Here is a 17180-nt window from a genome sequence, read left to right on the forward strand (position 1 = left end):
TCAGAATTCGCAGACTTCTTTTGGCAGCCTGGGCCTTCCATGGGACTCATTAAGAAGGTTCCCCCGATAATGCTAAGGTTGTGGGTTCAATCCCCAGACAGAGCACATACAAGAATTAACTAAGGAATGTATGAATAAGTAGAACAGATTGATGTCTCTGTCTGTCTCTCCCCATTCCTCTCCCTCTCTAAAAACCAATTTAAAAAATGTTTTAAAAGAAGGTCCCTTTTTCAACTTTCACTAAATATGAAAAAAAAAAATACCTCACATCTGCTAATATACAGGGTGTCCCCCCAAAATGTATACATAGTTAAATAGCTGATAGCTCAATTTTGAAAATGAAAAATCTTTTAATAAACACTGCCTGTATAATTATCCAAAGTGTGTGCATACATTTTTTGGAACACCGTATACATTAAAAAATAACTCCAGGTAGGAGAGTTTCCACAAGAATACTACAGACACCACAAACAACAGGAAGAAATATGCCTTTTATTTTAAGTTTCATATGTACAGAGAAAGTTCTTTCTCAAGCTCAAGGTAGGCTGTGAGAAAGAGCCCTGTCATTCAAGGTCACCGCGTTTACATTGGTAACACCACTGAAATGTCACTGCACATTATGAACAAATAGAACATTACACAGAAATGCAAAAGAGACATAGGTACGTGTATGGACACTTCACACATTTTCTAAAAACAAGTGGACACAAAATACAATGTGCCAATAAAAAAAAATAGGCATATCAGTACATGTCTCTTTTTTTTTCCTTTTTCGTTAATACATGGATGTGGAGCTTTTATCTCAAGCTTTTCACATCGGGATTCGCAGGCACTTTAGAAACTCAGCCATGGTTTACAATACATGATGTTGAGACCAAAATATGAAAACACGAGAGCAGATGAAGTCCAGTGACCCACATGTACATGAAAATATTGGCATGAGAAGCACTTTTGTCACCACTGTTTGCAGACACCAGAATGTTCTCCTTGTGAAGTGTGACAGGTTTTCCCTTATTTGTCTTTTCTTTTTCATAGCAGAATTATTTAGTAACATGGATGGTATCACCAGGCAGACATAAAGCATGTGGATGCATTAGACACATGTCAGTTCCTATCGACTTGGGAATGGTAAAAAGCAGATGAGTTTTTAGAATCTCCAAATGACTGACCTATCTTTGTCCCACTCTATGCCCTTCCTGCCAACCTGTCAATCAAAAACTAATTAAAATAATTGCTTGGATATAATGGACCAGAAGCTCATCCTGGGAGAATTGTTTCCTTAGCTACCACCTCCCACATCATGATATACACAGGGCAATGGGCAGCCCAGACCCCACCCGAGGTCCCTCTAGCCTTCCCTACATGGTGTGTTAGGAACATGACTAAAGAAGAGCATTCGTAATCTCAGAATAGATGATCACTTTATTGGTAACGTTTAGTTATAAGGCAGTTACAAAAGAAGCCCCATGAAAACCTGACAGTGATGGAATATGGCTTAACTTCTTAATAACATGAAGGAACTTTCCTGTTATGAGGAGCAGAGAATGAAAAGGGAAAGCCATACCAATTATAAATGACTGTGCTATGAGGTACTGTAAAGCCCCAATTTCTGGAGTATGTCACCCACTTTCATCCACCAGAAACTGAGAGTTGCCTCACATCTCAGAAAATTTAAAGGGAATAAAGAGAAAACAACATTACCTCAGCTTCAAGGTAATTTGTCACCACTAGTTGTACGGGGCTGTGACACAAATCCATGAACATCTCTTGAGTCAGGCCAAGAATTCCTGGTCCTCCTGAGAGATGCTGTGACAGATGCTTCAAGCAGATGATTGTCAGATAGTGGGGAATCCTTCCATGAAATACACTTGAGACATACTGGCAAAGACATTAAGGCCTTCCATTTCTTTGCCCATACTGCTTAAAGGCACTGATACCAACAACAGAAATATTCCATAGTACCAAGGAGGTTTTTAAAAAAACTCCCCAAATACAAGTCTCCATAGGAAAATGTCCTTTATTGCATGAATGAAGCAGCCGCTCTTCTCCTGCTCAGGAATAGAAGGGTCTCCCTTTTTCAGGAGTCTGGAGTCTGCTCAGCCTAGCGACCTGAGAAGGGGATGGGGGCACATCCTGCCGGAAGGGCCCCTTAGGGGGAGTGTAACTGGGGTCCTGGACTTTCTTATACGAGTCATAGCTGTTGAGCCCCTCGGGGGCAGGCTGTTTCTTCATCTGCTGCTCTTTCCGCCTCTGTTCCTGGCGAAGGAGCTCCTGGGTCTCCAGCATCACCCTGGCGTTGAAGCCGTGCCCGCCCAGGTAGCCGTTTCTGGAGCCTTGGTAGCTGGAGTACCTGAGGCTTTCCTTGGCACTCTGGAAGCCGTCCCCAGGCGAGTAGTTCTGCTCCCAGGAGTCCTGGGAGACCGAGCTGGCATTTTTCCTGCTTTGCCTAGAAAGCAAAGCCAAAGGTCAGTGTGAGATTGGGAGAAGGGGAGAGAAAAAAAGAGGAGGGAAGGGGGAAGGGGGCATATGCATTTCAATATTTCAACAAATAGTACTGTGCTCCAGGCACTGTGATGGGGGCTGGAGAAAGAAAATGTGACTGTCAGCGAGCTCAAATCTCAGACAAGTGAACAAACAAGGGCTAAACCGGAGAGAGAACTGACTGACAGCTATTCAGAAATAGGTTCCGCCTTCTGTGTCTGGGAGGTACTGTCTGTTCTACTTAGGGAACATATATCTCCTGCAATTCAGACGCACTGGCAAAATGCTTTAGAGGAGGATTAGAGATTTGGCAGCATCTACTCTCGCAATAATTGCTTGCTTCAGAACATTACAATTCGATTCTAAACAAGCAAAACAAATATTTTACACAACCGCCACCATGGTGCCAGCGATGCTAGCTAATAGGAAGTACATGTAATGGATTACAATGTGAGTCCAGCTATGAGAGATTTAAGTCTCGACTCCTTTATGATTAAAAATTCAACAGGCAGTCCCTTACAGCCCTGGCTTCTGAGTTGTGTATGTCAGCAATGGACACTCCTCAGAACACATGCTCACCAAGACCGTAGACCTGGAAGTCTGCAGAGTGAGCACTGCTTTTCCATGCACTGTGCCCTCACCAAAGGCCAGGACAGCTTACTAAACTCACATTTGGTCACCACAGGACAGGGGAATAAATCAGTCACACAGAAATTTTAAATTATCATCATCTGTGCAATAAAGTTATGCATCATTTTCAGGAAACATTACTGTTTTGAAATGTCTTTAATTTATTATCAATTCTCTAGATGATTTTATGAATTCACAATAAGATTGGATATGATAAAGTAAAACAATTTTTTGTTAGAAAGGAAGACAAGCCCTAATATTTAGCTTTAAAAATGGGAGAGAGGGAGAGAGAATCCAGTAATAAAACAAAATCTATTGCTCCATGTATCAGTAAGAAAACCATTTGGTGACAGTATATACTACTCAGCCTTTTGCATCAACACACACAGGGTCGATGCAGTCACTGGATCTCCCACAGGGATGAAGCAATTTGCATTTTTGAACATTCAAAAGTGCCATCAAATAGGGCTTTGGATCAAATCTGCCTATTTTTCATATGGCCTAAAATGTAGTCAGGGATATTTTCAATAAGGAAATGAACTAATGATCAGCATCATCTTGGATATGACTATGATTAATTGAGCAGTCTACAGTATATCTATCTGGTTCTCTTCTAACCAGTTAACTGCCACATGTCCAAAACAGAAACCATCCCCACATGCCACGATATTTTGAATTTAATTTAAAAAATCAATTTGCAATGAATATTATAAAAATAAATATATTACTCAAAATTCGGGTGTTCTTGAATATTTTCAGTTGAAAATTCTCACAAAAATTATTTTAAAGCATCTATAGATGCTTATGACGTACAAAGGGTTAATGGAAATCAGACCATTTGTACAATCAGCCCAAGCAAGAATCCTTACATTTGGTGGAATAGTTTATTTGCCCAAAGCACTGATTATCTTCACTTAAAAAGTCATACATTAATCTGCTCAGAGACAGGAATGATGGAAAGTGCCAGCATGAAACCAGGGATTTGACATTAATCATGAAACTTTAATTAAAACAACAAACTTGTTACTGAGGTTACAGTAACAAAAGTGGGACTCCTTCATAAGTTGGTTATCAATCTAAAGATAACCAGAAATAGGCTGCAGACATTTCACCTCTTTCTCATCCTTGTCCTACTGAGAACCATGAACCCTCTTCATCCTGCATGCCCAACTCTAGAAAGCCTGAGGATGCGCTCTGTGGAGGTCATGTTCCATAAGCTGAATTTTGAATCATTCCAGGAACACATTGAGAACTCACTAAAGGTTTGTTAGGAATAGAAACTCTGATGATGTGGAAGAATTTCTTTTAGCTAAAATTTTCTTCAAATTAATTCTATAGAGAGAAGGAAGCAGACCTCCCTGAGGTTTAAAATAAGGTATTTGGAGAAAGTATATACATGTAGAAACATACACATGTACACACACACTCACACACACACACACACACACACACACACACACACACACACTACACACACATGCTTCCTTGGTAAGAAAGCTAGTGGTACCCACAACTCTTAGTTAAGACACAAGAAATGAGCAGGTCACAGAGAAACATAAGAGTGCAGCAGACAATAAGAGTTTCCAACACTAGGAAACCCATCACCTGGGTACTAGGCACAATGGGAGAGTGGCTTTGATCATATAGACACAGATTCACATCTGGAATCTGCCATTTGCCAGTTGGGGGATGCTGGGAGAGTTATGCTCTCTGGGCCCAATTTGCCTCATCTGTAGAATAGGTATAATAGCTAACCTCATAGGGTTATGAGGCAGAAATGAACAAAATAACACATGCAAAACGTTTAGAAAGGTGTGGCACAGAGTAAATGGCTGACTAATAGGGGTTGGAGGAGTAGTCTGAAGGCAACGTCACTTTGCCTTCAAAGAGCAGGCTCTGGGTTTTGGGAAGCATCTTTCTGACCAATGAAGAAAAACATTAGCTTTCTTTTCCTCTGTCAGAGAAATTGGGTAGAAACAAGGAGGAGAGAAAGGTACTAGAGAATAACTGAAGAATCCTCACTAAGTGAGGGCAAATCCACACAATTCCACGGAGATAAGGAGGAAGCTTTCTAATGTCCCATGATGGCCCAAAGGCCACAATAACAACAGCAGCAAGAAAACATCAATGTCCATCAATGTGAATTTCTTTTTTTTAAAATATATTTTATTGATTTTTCACAGAGAGAAAGGGAGAGGAATAGAGAGCTAGAAACATCGATGAGAGAGATACATCGACCAGCTGCCTCCTGCACACCCCCCACCGGGGATGTGCCCGCAACCAATATACATGCCCTTGACCGGAATTGAACCTGGGACCTTTCAGTCCGCAGACCGACGCTCTATCCACTGAGCCAAACCGGTTTTGGCTGAATTTCTTTATAACCAATACGCAGGCTTGTTTGGTCTTGGAATGAGCCCACTAGAGATTTCTGAATCCACTGAAAGCACACACACCTGGTTTGTCAATGATTACAGTTATCTTCAAAGTGGTCTAAAGGCCATCATCATGCGGAGGACTCACAGCTTGTGGAAAGCCAGTTAGCCACCGAGGCGAGGAGGATGCAGAAGGATGATGGAAGATATAAAGACCAAGGCTAACAAGTTGACAAGCAGCTCAGAGACATAATAAATGGGCCTGGTGGGGAGACCACGTCAGGGTGTGAAGACAGTGGAGAAGTGAGACGTACAAAGCAGAGAAGTGAGATACCAACAGATGTGAAACCAAGGGAGAGGGAAAGATGAAGAAATGGGGAGACAGCAGGAAGTTTTTAAAAATTAATAAAGGATCTTAAGTTTTTCTATTGCTGACTATGAACATTCTCTGTGTGAGAGTTGCCTTTTGGATACTAAATAAAGGAACTAATTTAAGACTAAAAAATAGATTAAAAAAAGAAAGTAAAAATGAAAACTGATTTAGGAATTTAAAAAATAAAAAAGAAGTCTTAGTCTGATTGAGAATTGAGTGTGGGGCCACTCAGGACCCCTTTCCTTCAGAACCAGTGGTACCACCTGGCTAATGTTTCCTACTGACATTTCAAAATGAAACTTGAATTCTGCCAATCGGCTTCTTTAATTACAGTTAGAATTTCAAACTACTCTGGCTCACATACATCCCTCTAATTCAAACCACCTTATCTACTGTGACTGAGACAAAGTCTTGACCATTTGTTTTACTTTATGTTCCACTTGGCAGCTGAACTATTTTTGTGTGTGTGTGAAATCGTTTTTGGTATCAAATGCCATACCATCTTGTTTAGATGAAACCCTGCTAATTGTCAACATCCGAAAAGCAGAGGTCAGTGTCTCTGAAGAATATCACATGTCAGAGACGTGGACTGGACTCGAGCTCATACAAGCTGCTGCAGTCCTCTTCTGACCTCCTGTTTGGGTTCTTTACCGAGTTCAAGTTTCCGCACACATCTGCTGTGGAGTGCAGCCGCTCTGCCAGCAAGCCAGTGGGGCACAAGGCTCTGCACTCCTAATCCTCCTCACACGTGTGAAGATTCACATTGAAAATGATTCTCTAAAACAGTGATTCTCAACCTTTCTAATGCCGCGATCCTTTAATACAGTTCCTCATGTTGTGGTGACCCCCAACCATAAAACTATTTTCGTTGCTACTTCATAACTGTAATTTTGCTACTGTTATGAATCGTAATGTAAATATCTGTGTTTTCCGATGGTCTTAGGTGACCCCGGTGAAAGGGGTCGCGACCCACAGGTTGAGAACCGCTGTCAGGGGTCGCCTAAGACCATCGGAAAACACAGGTATTTACATTACGATTCATAACAGTAGCGAAATTACAGTTATGAAGTAGCAACAAAAATAGTTTTATGGTTGGGGGTCACCACAACATGAGGAACGGTATTAAAGGGTCGCGGCATTAGGAAGGGTGAGAACCACTGCTCTAAAATAAGAGCACCATGACCAATCCAGTTGCCTAAATGTACACAGCTCTTCATTTTGGGTTTTCTGTTTTTCTCATATCTGCTCAGAGTAAAATGGCTAATAATCAGGGAGTCACAATACCCAGATGGAAAGTTTCAGTTACGTATTTAGGGAAACACTAAACGACACTATTAGTACCAATAGAAGCAATCATCTTCTGCATGGAAATACAGATACTTCTACCAGGTGCTTCAGAAGGAGAGGGAGAGAGAGAGGAAGGGAGGCAGAGTGAGTTGGTGGAAAAGGACAGGTGGTGAGTGAAGAAGGTGAGAGACATGAAAGGACAAAAGGATGTTTGGAATACTGAGCTCCTGTGGAATGTGACCAGGAGAAATTCCACAGAAGCATTGATCTGTGTCCTCTTCCTGGGGAACAGGGCCCTAGTCTCTCTCCTGCCAGAGCATCCACCCCTCCAGGCCATCCGGCCACCATCACTCTCACGTCCCGTCCTTAGTTCTGTGCATGTCAACTCACTCTCTTCTTATATACACTACTAGAGGCCCAGTGCACAAAATTTGTGCGGGGGGAGGGGGGTGTCCCTCAGCCCGGCATGCACCCTCTTCACTCTGGGACCCCTTGGGAGATGTCCGACTGCCAGTTTAAACCAGCAGTCAGATATTCCTCTCACAATCCAGGACCGCTGGCTCCTAACCACTCGCCTGCCTGCCTGCCTGCCTGATTGCCCCTAACCGCTTATGCCTGCCAGACTGACCGCCCCCTAACCGCTCCCCTGCCAGCCTGATTGATGCCTAACTGCTCCCCTGCTGGCCTTATTACCCACAACTTCCCTCCCCTACTGGCCCAATTGCCCCCAATTGCCCTCCCCTGCAGCCTGATCGCCCACAACTGCCCTCCCCTGCTGGCCCGATTGCCCACAACCGCCCTCCCCTGCCAGACTGATCACCCATAACTGCCCTCCCCTGCTGTGACCTGCCTCTTCCTCCAGGACTGGCCTCCGTGCCGTGTGGAGCCGCGGGACCCCCAGGCCTCACCGCGTGGAGTGGCTGCCAGGCCCTGCCTCCACTGTGTGCAAGGCCATCTTGTGGCGGCCATCTTGTGGCAACGTCACACGCAAGGGCCACCTAGGCTTTTATTAGTATAGATATGATAGTTCTCTTTCACTTCTTATAAGTACTCTCAAACACAACTAAAATACAGAAAGCCAGACTATTTGCCAACAGATTAAGAACCCGGTCCCTGCACAGACAATATATTCCTAAAGCACGCTGCAGTCACACACACAGGCCTTGATGTGCTATGGGCCACCCATGATTGTGGCAGCAGGGCCATGCCTTGTGTGTCAATTCATCTTCTTTATCGTGCTCATCTTTCTGACTGCAAGCCAAAGGGCTGGGAGAAGGCACTCACGTGGAAGACACTTTGTGTATAATCTGAAGGCATCCAGCAGCTGATGCCCTGGGCTGAGTCATACAGGGGCCTCCTTCCAAATGCTAAGGGCAGTAGCGCACAGAGGGGGACTTTACGCCCACATCTGTCAATATTCCAAACTTGGGAACAAAAGCTTTGGTGGCAATGAGATATGGAAATTAATGATTATAAAGGGCATGGGCAGTTTGTGTTTGAATTCCGTGCTAGCTGTGTGACCTTAGGGAAAGCTGTTTAATCTTTCGGAGCTGTTTCCTTGTAAGACAAGATGATCTCCAGGTCCTGTCCAGACTTAAACTTCAATGACGCTTACTTAGAATGGGCTAAATAACTGTTAGTTATCCTCCTATTTAAAAGAAAAGATAATTCTGTATAAAAGAAAAAACATAACTTATTACTCAAAGGAAATATAATTTTATGAACTGAAAAAAAAGAGCTGAATGAATGAGTTACTATAGTAATGGCACTCACCCCAGTATAGATTCTCATTCACATTCACATTCCAATGGTGACCTGGGTCAATGTAGTCAAATCCCTCACAGTTAATATAGTGATTGTTTAACATTTAAAGGGACTCATCTTTATTAGAAATTGAATCAAGATCACTTTTATATTGGTCAGTTAAGTTTACACAAATAAACATTTGTTCCCTCCCCTCCCCTCAAATAAAAGTTGTTCTGTTCAAATTCAAAACAGTTGATAAAAACAAGGTAAGTGGAGGTTTTTTTTGTACCCAAAATGTTTTTGTCACCTGGTTTGAAGTAGAAAAACAAATGCCTGTAAGATTGTGATTACTAAGAGTGACTTATTTCGGAAAGTTTGGAAAGCTGAATATTTAAAAATATTTTTATTCTTTACTATCCTCCTATTTAATAAAGAGGGAATATGCAAATTGACCATCACTCTGCCACAAAGATGGCTGCGCCCACAGAGGAGGTGGTGTTTCCGTAACACAAGATGGCTGCACCCACAGCAGAGGCCGAGTTCCTGTAAGGAGCCTTAACGAACAATCAGCAGGGACCTGAGGCTGTGCCCCCACCCCTGCCTCCCTGGGGCTTGACAGAGGACCTCAGGCCGCACCCCCCACTTTGGCGCCAGGCCAGGGGACCTCAGGCTGCGCCCCCTGCCTGGCAGGGCTTGACACAGGGGACCTCAGGCTGCGCCCCCTGCCTGGCAGGGCTTGACACAGGGGACCTCAGGCTGCACCCCCTGCCCCAGCACCGGGCCAGGAGACCTGAGGCCGCAACCCCCACCCCAGTGCCAGGCCGGGGGATATCAGGCCACACCCCCTGCCCAGCAGAGCTTGATGGTGGACCTCAGGCTGCACCCCCCGCCCCAGTGGCAGGCCGGGCAACCTCAGACTGCGCCCCCCTGACCGGCAGGGCTTGACAAGGGACCTCTGGCCACACCCCCGCCCTGGCACTGGGCCAAGGGACCTGAGGCCACACCCCCCGCCCTGGTGCCAGGCTGGGGGACCTGAGGCTGCACCCCCCTCCTGGTGTGGCTTGATGGGGGACCTGAGGCTGTGCCCCCTTCCCAGTGGGGCTTGATGGGGGACCTCAGGCCACATCCCCTGCCCGACAGGGGATCTCAGGCCACGTCCCCCACCCGGCGGGGCTTGACGGGGGTGGGACCGGCTGGGTCTGGATCTAGCCCAATGGGGTGGGGGCTGGCCGGGTCTGGGTCTTGTGCGATTTTGAGGCGCACGTTGGTGGGCAGGGACTTGACTCTGGGTCCTGTGGTGTGCCCCAGACTCTGACAGGAGGAAGATTTTCATATACATTTTACTAATTTTCTTTCATCTGACAATTCTATTATAGAGAAAGGGCAAATAGCAATATTAAAATATTTCCTCTAATTAATCCCCTTTTAATGTGCATGAATTTAGTGCACTGGGCCACTAGTGTATATATGAAATACTCAGTTGGGAAAATGGTTGTTGTTCCATGTGTGAGAGCTCAGTCACCTGAGCACTTTCTAGGCCTGACAGCCCCCAGAGCAGAGGTACCTCCGTGTGGCTGTCAGGTAATGAGGTGGGTACACTGGGATCCTCTGAGGATCAACACAAGCAAACGCAGAGCTGGAAGTAGAGCAATAGGGTTAGGGACCACAGAGCCCACCTAAGTATAGAGCATGGAGTATTCACTCCACCCTTCTACAGAGCTCTAGATATCCGAAGTAGCAGTTATTCTGGTTACCCTAGGAACTAAGCAAAATGAGAGTTATCTTTCCATTTTTCAGATGAGGAAACTTTCTTCACAAGGGAGGCAGCAGAACCAAAGCTATAACCCAGGTCCAGTCCCTAAGTACTCATCTGTCAATGCACTGCCTTTGCATTATTCAGTATTTAAGTGATGATGTTGGCATGTCTTGAAACACCTTTCTTTCTAGTCTTCTTGCCACACAGTAAGATGGCCTTGAAGCCAGGCAACAAGCCCTACCATCCACTTGTGGTTCCTCTCTGACCATCGTGGGTATGGTGGAGAAGCCAGGGCAATTTCGGAAGGACGAGCGTATGTAAGTACTGTACCTAGGCAGAGAGCTGTACTGGCGCTGGGCCTGCTGGAAGCTCTCACGTTCCTCCTGCCGCTGGCGCTGCATCTGCACCTCCACGGACACCGAGTGTCTGCCGCTCTGCGCTGGAGGTCGGGAGCTGGGCTGCAGGAGGAAAATGCAAAATAATTCACGAGAAGGGAATCACATCGTTTCTTATAGACTGACTTAGAAACATTTGGGAAATTCTGTGAAATTAAAACCAACTGCAATTTTCTCAAGTTTGAGAAAAGAGACATTTATCTAATTGCTCTTATGAGCCCCAATATTGAATCATCTTAAATTTTAATTATGGCTTTAGAATGGTTAGAAATTGAGAGGTCAACCTTCCTAAGTCTTCCTAATGAGGTTTGACAAATTCAATGTCAAGTAAATAAATAAAATTGAAGGTTAGCTATGCTGGCAAATGTTTTCGATGTTATGTATTTTAGTTTAACAGTAGGACATAATATAAGCTGATCCCCCTTTTCCTAAACAATGACAGTTAAGCCTTGGCTGGTGTTCCTCAGTGGTTAGAGTGTCGACCCAGTGGACTAAAGGGTTGTAGGTTCTATTCTGGTCAAGGGCACATACTTGGGTTGCAGGCTTGATCCCCAGCCCCCAGGTGGGGCACGTAAGGGAGGCAACCAATAGATGCTTCTCTCTGTGTGTGTCTCTCTGCCTCCCTTCCACTCTCTCTCTCTCAAAAAAAAAAAAAAAAATCAATAGAAAAAATATCCTCGGGTGAGGATTAACAAACAACAACAAAAAAGAGAGAGAGAGAAAAGAATAACAGTTAAATTTGAACCAAGTTTAGGTGAAACTACCTATTGTTAGCCATATACAGGTGTCCTCTAGTCCAGCAATGGTAGCCAAATGGGGACTAGAAATGCTTATCAAATTAATAAACCTGAAAGCTAATAGCTACTTGAATTGGTTATGAGACAAGACATTTTGCCTTAGTGATTAGGAAATGGCATTTTTACCTAGGTTAATTGTATCCTATAGAGAAATGTTCAATCCTGCTGGCTAAATACTTTGGTCAGCAGTCATCTGCTGATTGTGCCTCTCACTCAAATCGGATACTGGATGTACACACTGTGTTGCATAGATCTAGTCCTGTGGATGCTCTGGCTTCTCACTGGCAGGTCTTAGCTTACCTTCTAGATTTGGCTTTTTGAAATAAAAAATAGACAACAATGCCTCTAATGCTACAAACACATCACGATGGTTTATCATAGCATCAGTGGCTCACACTCTTAAATAATCCTTTTGGTGCATGCTAAATTCTGTTCCCCTTGGTGTTACGCAACAGGCATATTCTGAGTGAAGAATGTCTGTTAAAAACAAGTTATCAATTTTCTTTTAGAGTTGAAAACCAATGGCAGACTTTGACTTCATAATTTTCTAAAATAATAGAGTTATAGCGTTCACTTGGAGAGCTGTAAGAAAACATGTGGGCCTGTTACTTAAACAATGTTTTGTGTGAACAGAAAGCAAGCATCATCTATCCTTCACTCTCCCTGGCCAGCATTATCTTATTTATTGGTAAGCAACAATATGGCAATATATAGGACAAATATTTCAAAGCATATGGGCATAGCCAGTGAACATATTAAAAATATCCTGATACAAAAATAGTGTGTGAAGATTACCCCAATTTCTACAAGTGGGTATTTACAGCCATACTCATAGGAACAAGTGTGTGTCCACAGACCCTCTCCACAACATGGGAGCCAACACATCAATGGTGCCTTTAGCAAGGAAAACACTTCACTGAGTGAGTCCTGCTTATGCAAACAGAGCATCAACCAAGTGTGCATCAACTACATTGAGGAAGACAAACATTTTCTTCCATTGCACTTGAAGAGGCTGGCTAACTAGAAAATCAAGCTGTTCTAGTGTTCACAGGGAATCCTGAGAGAAGCTACTGGACAGAGGGAAAGCAAAGCAAGAAAACACTACACAATATGCCTTCAAAAACAACCATATTTCCCTTTTCTTTTCACTCGGAATAAGTCATATACACGTGTCAAGCAGCCTTGAAAGAGCTGGCGTTCTGCAGCAAGATTCAGGAACCAGTTTCATGAGCTCATGCTGTTTGTGACACATGGCTGTGGAGATGTGAAAAGAAAATGCAAGGTCTTGTAGAAATTTCAGGTGTATTTTTTTTTTAATCCTCACTTGAGGATATTTTTTTCCATTTATTTCCAGTGAGAGTAGAAGGGAGGGAGGAGGAGAGGGAGAGAGAGGGAGGGCGGGAGGAAGGGAGAGAGAGAGAGAGAGAGAGAGAGAGAGAGAGAGAGAGAGAGAGAGAGAGATCAAAGTGAGAGACATATCAATTGGTTGCCTCCTATATGCCCCCCAACAGGGGCTGGGGATCAAATCTGCAACCAAGGTACATAATTTTGACCAGGAATCAAACCTACTACCCTTTAGTCTGTGGGTCATTGCTCTAAACACTGAGCCAAACAGGTCAGGGCATCAGGTGTACTTTTTAGTTGTTTCTACCAGACCTGAAAATTTGATTCTGATAGAAAAAAGAAAAAAAAAGTTGAAGGGCTTTTGTTTCCTTAACTGTGTGTTTTCTGTTACTGTTCATCTCAAACATTATGAGCAGCAAGCATCTAGTTGGATCTTGATGAACTTCAAAATGCAATTATTATGAGATGGGATCTGAAAACTTAAAAAAATGAGTGAATGAGTTTGGTATCAGCATATTGACATATTTCATGTTATTGTGCTCACTATGATGAAATATGAATCTCAGGCTTACCATTAATGTTTTACTCGATTTATCTTTTCAGAGCATACAAAAGGGTAGGTTATTAAAAAGAACCACTCTTATCTTTAAGATGAAATTTTATTTAATTAGAGATTTCAAGGAAGATTGGATGCATGACTAGCTTAAAGCAACAACTTACTAAGTCCATCTGGAAAGCTTTATATTTGGCCTGAATAGAAAATAACCTCATTCATTATTTCAATGAAGATCTCATAAAAATGTAAATTATGGGAACAGAACTATAATCTACAATCCTGATTTTTCAATACTGTAGTTTTCCATGTGTAAGTCAGAAACAGAATAATGTATTGAGAGTCCCAAATTACAAAAGCATAGACAAACATGAAGAGATATTTTGTAACCCCAGAGAGAAGTGTCTGTGTTCAAAGAAAACAGCATCAACAGCTTTAATAAAAAAGTGACATCTATACAGGGAAACATACAGGTAAAGCATACTTGGAAAAATTCTGGAGATTCATCAGATAACAAGGCAATAACTCTATTTCAAGAGAGCAAATTACAAATAATTCTGGTCTTTTTGCTGATGATATTGATGACAAGGTTGCCAAGACAATATGATAGAGATTGCAAGATGAGATAATCCATGATTATCTCTTACATAGTGTGCTGGAGAAACATTATATGTGAATCTCTCCATGGTTGCTGTTTAAACCTCAGTGAAACTGTGCACATTCATTCTATAAGTTAGCTCCAAACTAGTAGTATCTATCGTGATTATTAAAGAGGTACTATTTATACTATATAAAAATTATATAAAGCTTGAGAAAGCTACAAGATTTTGGTATCACTTACTAGTATAAAACAAAAAAAAATCTTCCATATAGTGTTTCACTAAATTAAGTCATTAACAAAGTATTCCTCTCATTTAAATAAAATCCTATTTTTCCAAAATAAAAATAAACAATACAAAAAATCAAAATACAAAATCAAAACTGCTAATTCTTAGCACAAACATACAATGTAAAATTGGTCCTTTCATGATCTGGGCAAGATGGCTGTGGATTAAATGTCAGAGCTACACTGACATTCTCCCAGAACCAAACTGGAATTACAATTAAAACATAGAAAACTTATCCTGAATAGTTAACTGAAACAAAAAAATTAAGATACTTAGGAATAAACTTAACCAAGGAGGCAAAAGGCTTGTACTTACAAAACTACAGAACATTGAAAAAGAGACACAGGAAGATATAAACTATGGAAAAATACACCGTGTTCATGGATTGATAGAATTAACATCACTAAAATGTCTGTACTACCCAAAGCTATCTATAGATTCCCCTATTAAAATACCAACAGTATATTTCACATATCAGAACAAACACTCCAAAATTTTATATGAAAGAAAAAAAGACCCCAAATAGCCACAATAATCGTGAGAAAAAAGAATAAAGTTGGAGGAATCACAATACCAAACATCAACTTATACTACAAAGCCACTATACTTAAAACCACCTGGTACTGGCACAAGGACAGGCATATAGACCAACATAATAGAACAGAGACCCCAGAAATCGACCCAAGCCATTATGCTCAATTAATATTTGACAAAGGAGGCAAGAGCATACAATGGAGTCAAGACAGTCTCTTCAATAAATGGTGTTAGGAAAATTGGATAGATACATACCAAAAAAAAAATGGAACTAGACCACTAGGTTACACCATACACAAGAAAAAGCGTAAATGTATGTCATAAAACCATAAAAATCCTAGAATAAAACACAGGCAGCAAAATCTCAGGCATCTCATGTTGCATAATTTTCACAAATAAATCTCCTAGATCAAGAGAAACAAAGGAAAAAATAAACAATTGGGACTACATCAAAGTAAAAAGCTTCTGCACAGCAAATGAAACCAGCATCAAAATGAAAAGAGAGCCCACTGTATGGGAGAATATACTTGCCAATGATACATCTGATAAGGGGTTCATTTCCAAAATATATAAAATACACATACAAGTCAACAAAAGGAAGGCAAACAATCCAATTAAGAAATGGGCAGAGGACCTGAATAGATACTTCTCCAAAGAGGACATACATGAAAAAAATGCTCAATGTCACTAATCATCAGAGAGATGCAAATTAAAATGACAATGAGGTACCACCTCACACCTGCCAGAATACCTTCCATCAATAAATCAACAAACAAGTGCTGGTGAGAATGTAGAGAAAAAGGAACTCTAAGTACACTGCTGGTGGGAATGCAGACTGGTGCAGCCACAATGGAAAACAGTGTGGAGCTTTCTCAAAAAAATTAAAAATGGAGCTGCATCTGACCCAGTATCCTACATCTGGGAATGTATCCTAAGAATCCACAAACACCTATCAGAAAGAATATATGCACCACTATGTTCATAGCAGTGTTATTTATAATAGCTAAATTCTGGAAACAGCCCACGTGCCCATCAGTTGATGAATAGATTTAAAAAGCAATGATACATTTACACAATGGAATACTGTGCAGCTGCAAAAAGGAAGGATCTCTTGCCCTTTGAGACAGCACCAAGGGACCTGGAGGGTGTTACGCTAAGCGAAATAAGCCAGTCACTGAAAGACAAGTATCACATGATCTCATGAATATGTGGAACCCAATGAACAAATTAAACTGATAAACAAAATAGATTTAGAGACTTGTAAACATGGAACAGACTGACAAATCTCAGAGGGAAGTGGATGGGGGACAGGAAGAGATTAAACAAAGAACTTATATATATGCATGTATGCATAGCCTATGGACAGACATTAGTGTGGGTAAGTCCTAAGGAGGGATGAGAGTCGGGTGGAGGAGGTCAATGTGTTGAAAAAAGGGGACAACTATAATACTTTCAATAATAAAGATAAAAATTTTAAAAAACCTGCTTACAGTTGATAGACTAAAGAAAGAACAAAAATAAATACAGTACAAAGTTTTAGTTCTAATGAAAACTAGGTAATATAAGATTTTTAAAGGTTAATATAAAAGTATACATGTCCCTTATGAAATAAAATCCATTACTGTTTTATTAACATTTACATAAAATATTCAATAATTTTAAAATACTCTGAATAACAAAAGATTTTCAAATTTCCACATATGTGCAATGGCAAGTATAGAAAACAAAAATACAATACACAGAGTGTGTGTGCTTTGCATCAACATCTATTGTGAAGGTGATGATGAGAATGATGAGACTGGCAATAGCAGAAAGAATATTGATATCCCCTTGAGATTTATAATCTTTATTTTAGCAATTCAAATGTGTTGTAACCCTAATATGCTGATATAATAATGGTAATTTAAAGATTTGGTAGAGGGAAAAATAATTTTTATGGCACTGAATCATATAAAGGGGATAAATAGTTTACTCTGTTTAAAAGTGGCCATTGCTATTATAGGTCATTATTTCCTACTAGAG

The 17180-nt window shown here is 41.6% G+C and overlaps 1 protein-coding gene across 12 annotated transcripts in view; it reads right to left on the reverse strand.

Moving 5' to 3' along the window:
- Nucleotides 1-476: 476 nt before the first annotated feature.
- PARD3 (par-3 family cell polarity regulator) overlaps nucleotides 477-17180 on the reverse strand; it is a 699476-nt gene continuing 682772 nt past the window's right edge. For all 12 annotated transcript variants that reach the window (XM_054716632.1, XM_054716629.1, XM_054716625.1 and 9 more), the window contains 2 exons: nucleotides 10979-11106; nucleotides 477-2446 (listed from right to left, as the gene is read on the reverse strand). In XM_054716632.1, the coding sequence (XP_054572607.1) occupies nucleotides 2053-2446; nucleotides 10979-11106 (522 nt within the window). In that variant the 3' untranslated portion in view covers nucleotides 477-2052. The remainder of the gene's footprint in view (nucleotides 2447-10978; nucleotides 11107-17180) is intronic.

Source organism: Eptesicus fuscus, chromosome 5 (assembly GCF_027574615.1).
Source record: "Eptesicus fuscus isolate TK198812 chromosome 5, DD_ASM_mEF_20220401, whole genome shotgun sequence".
NCBI classification, from domain to species: Eukaryota; Metazoa; Chordata; class Mammalia; order Chiroptera; family Vespertilionidae; genus Eptesicus; species Eptesicus fuscus.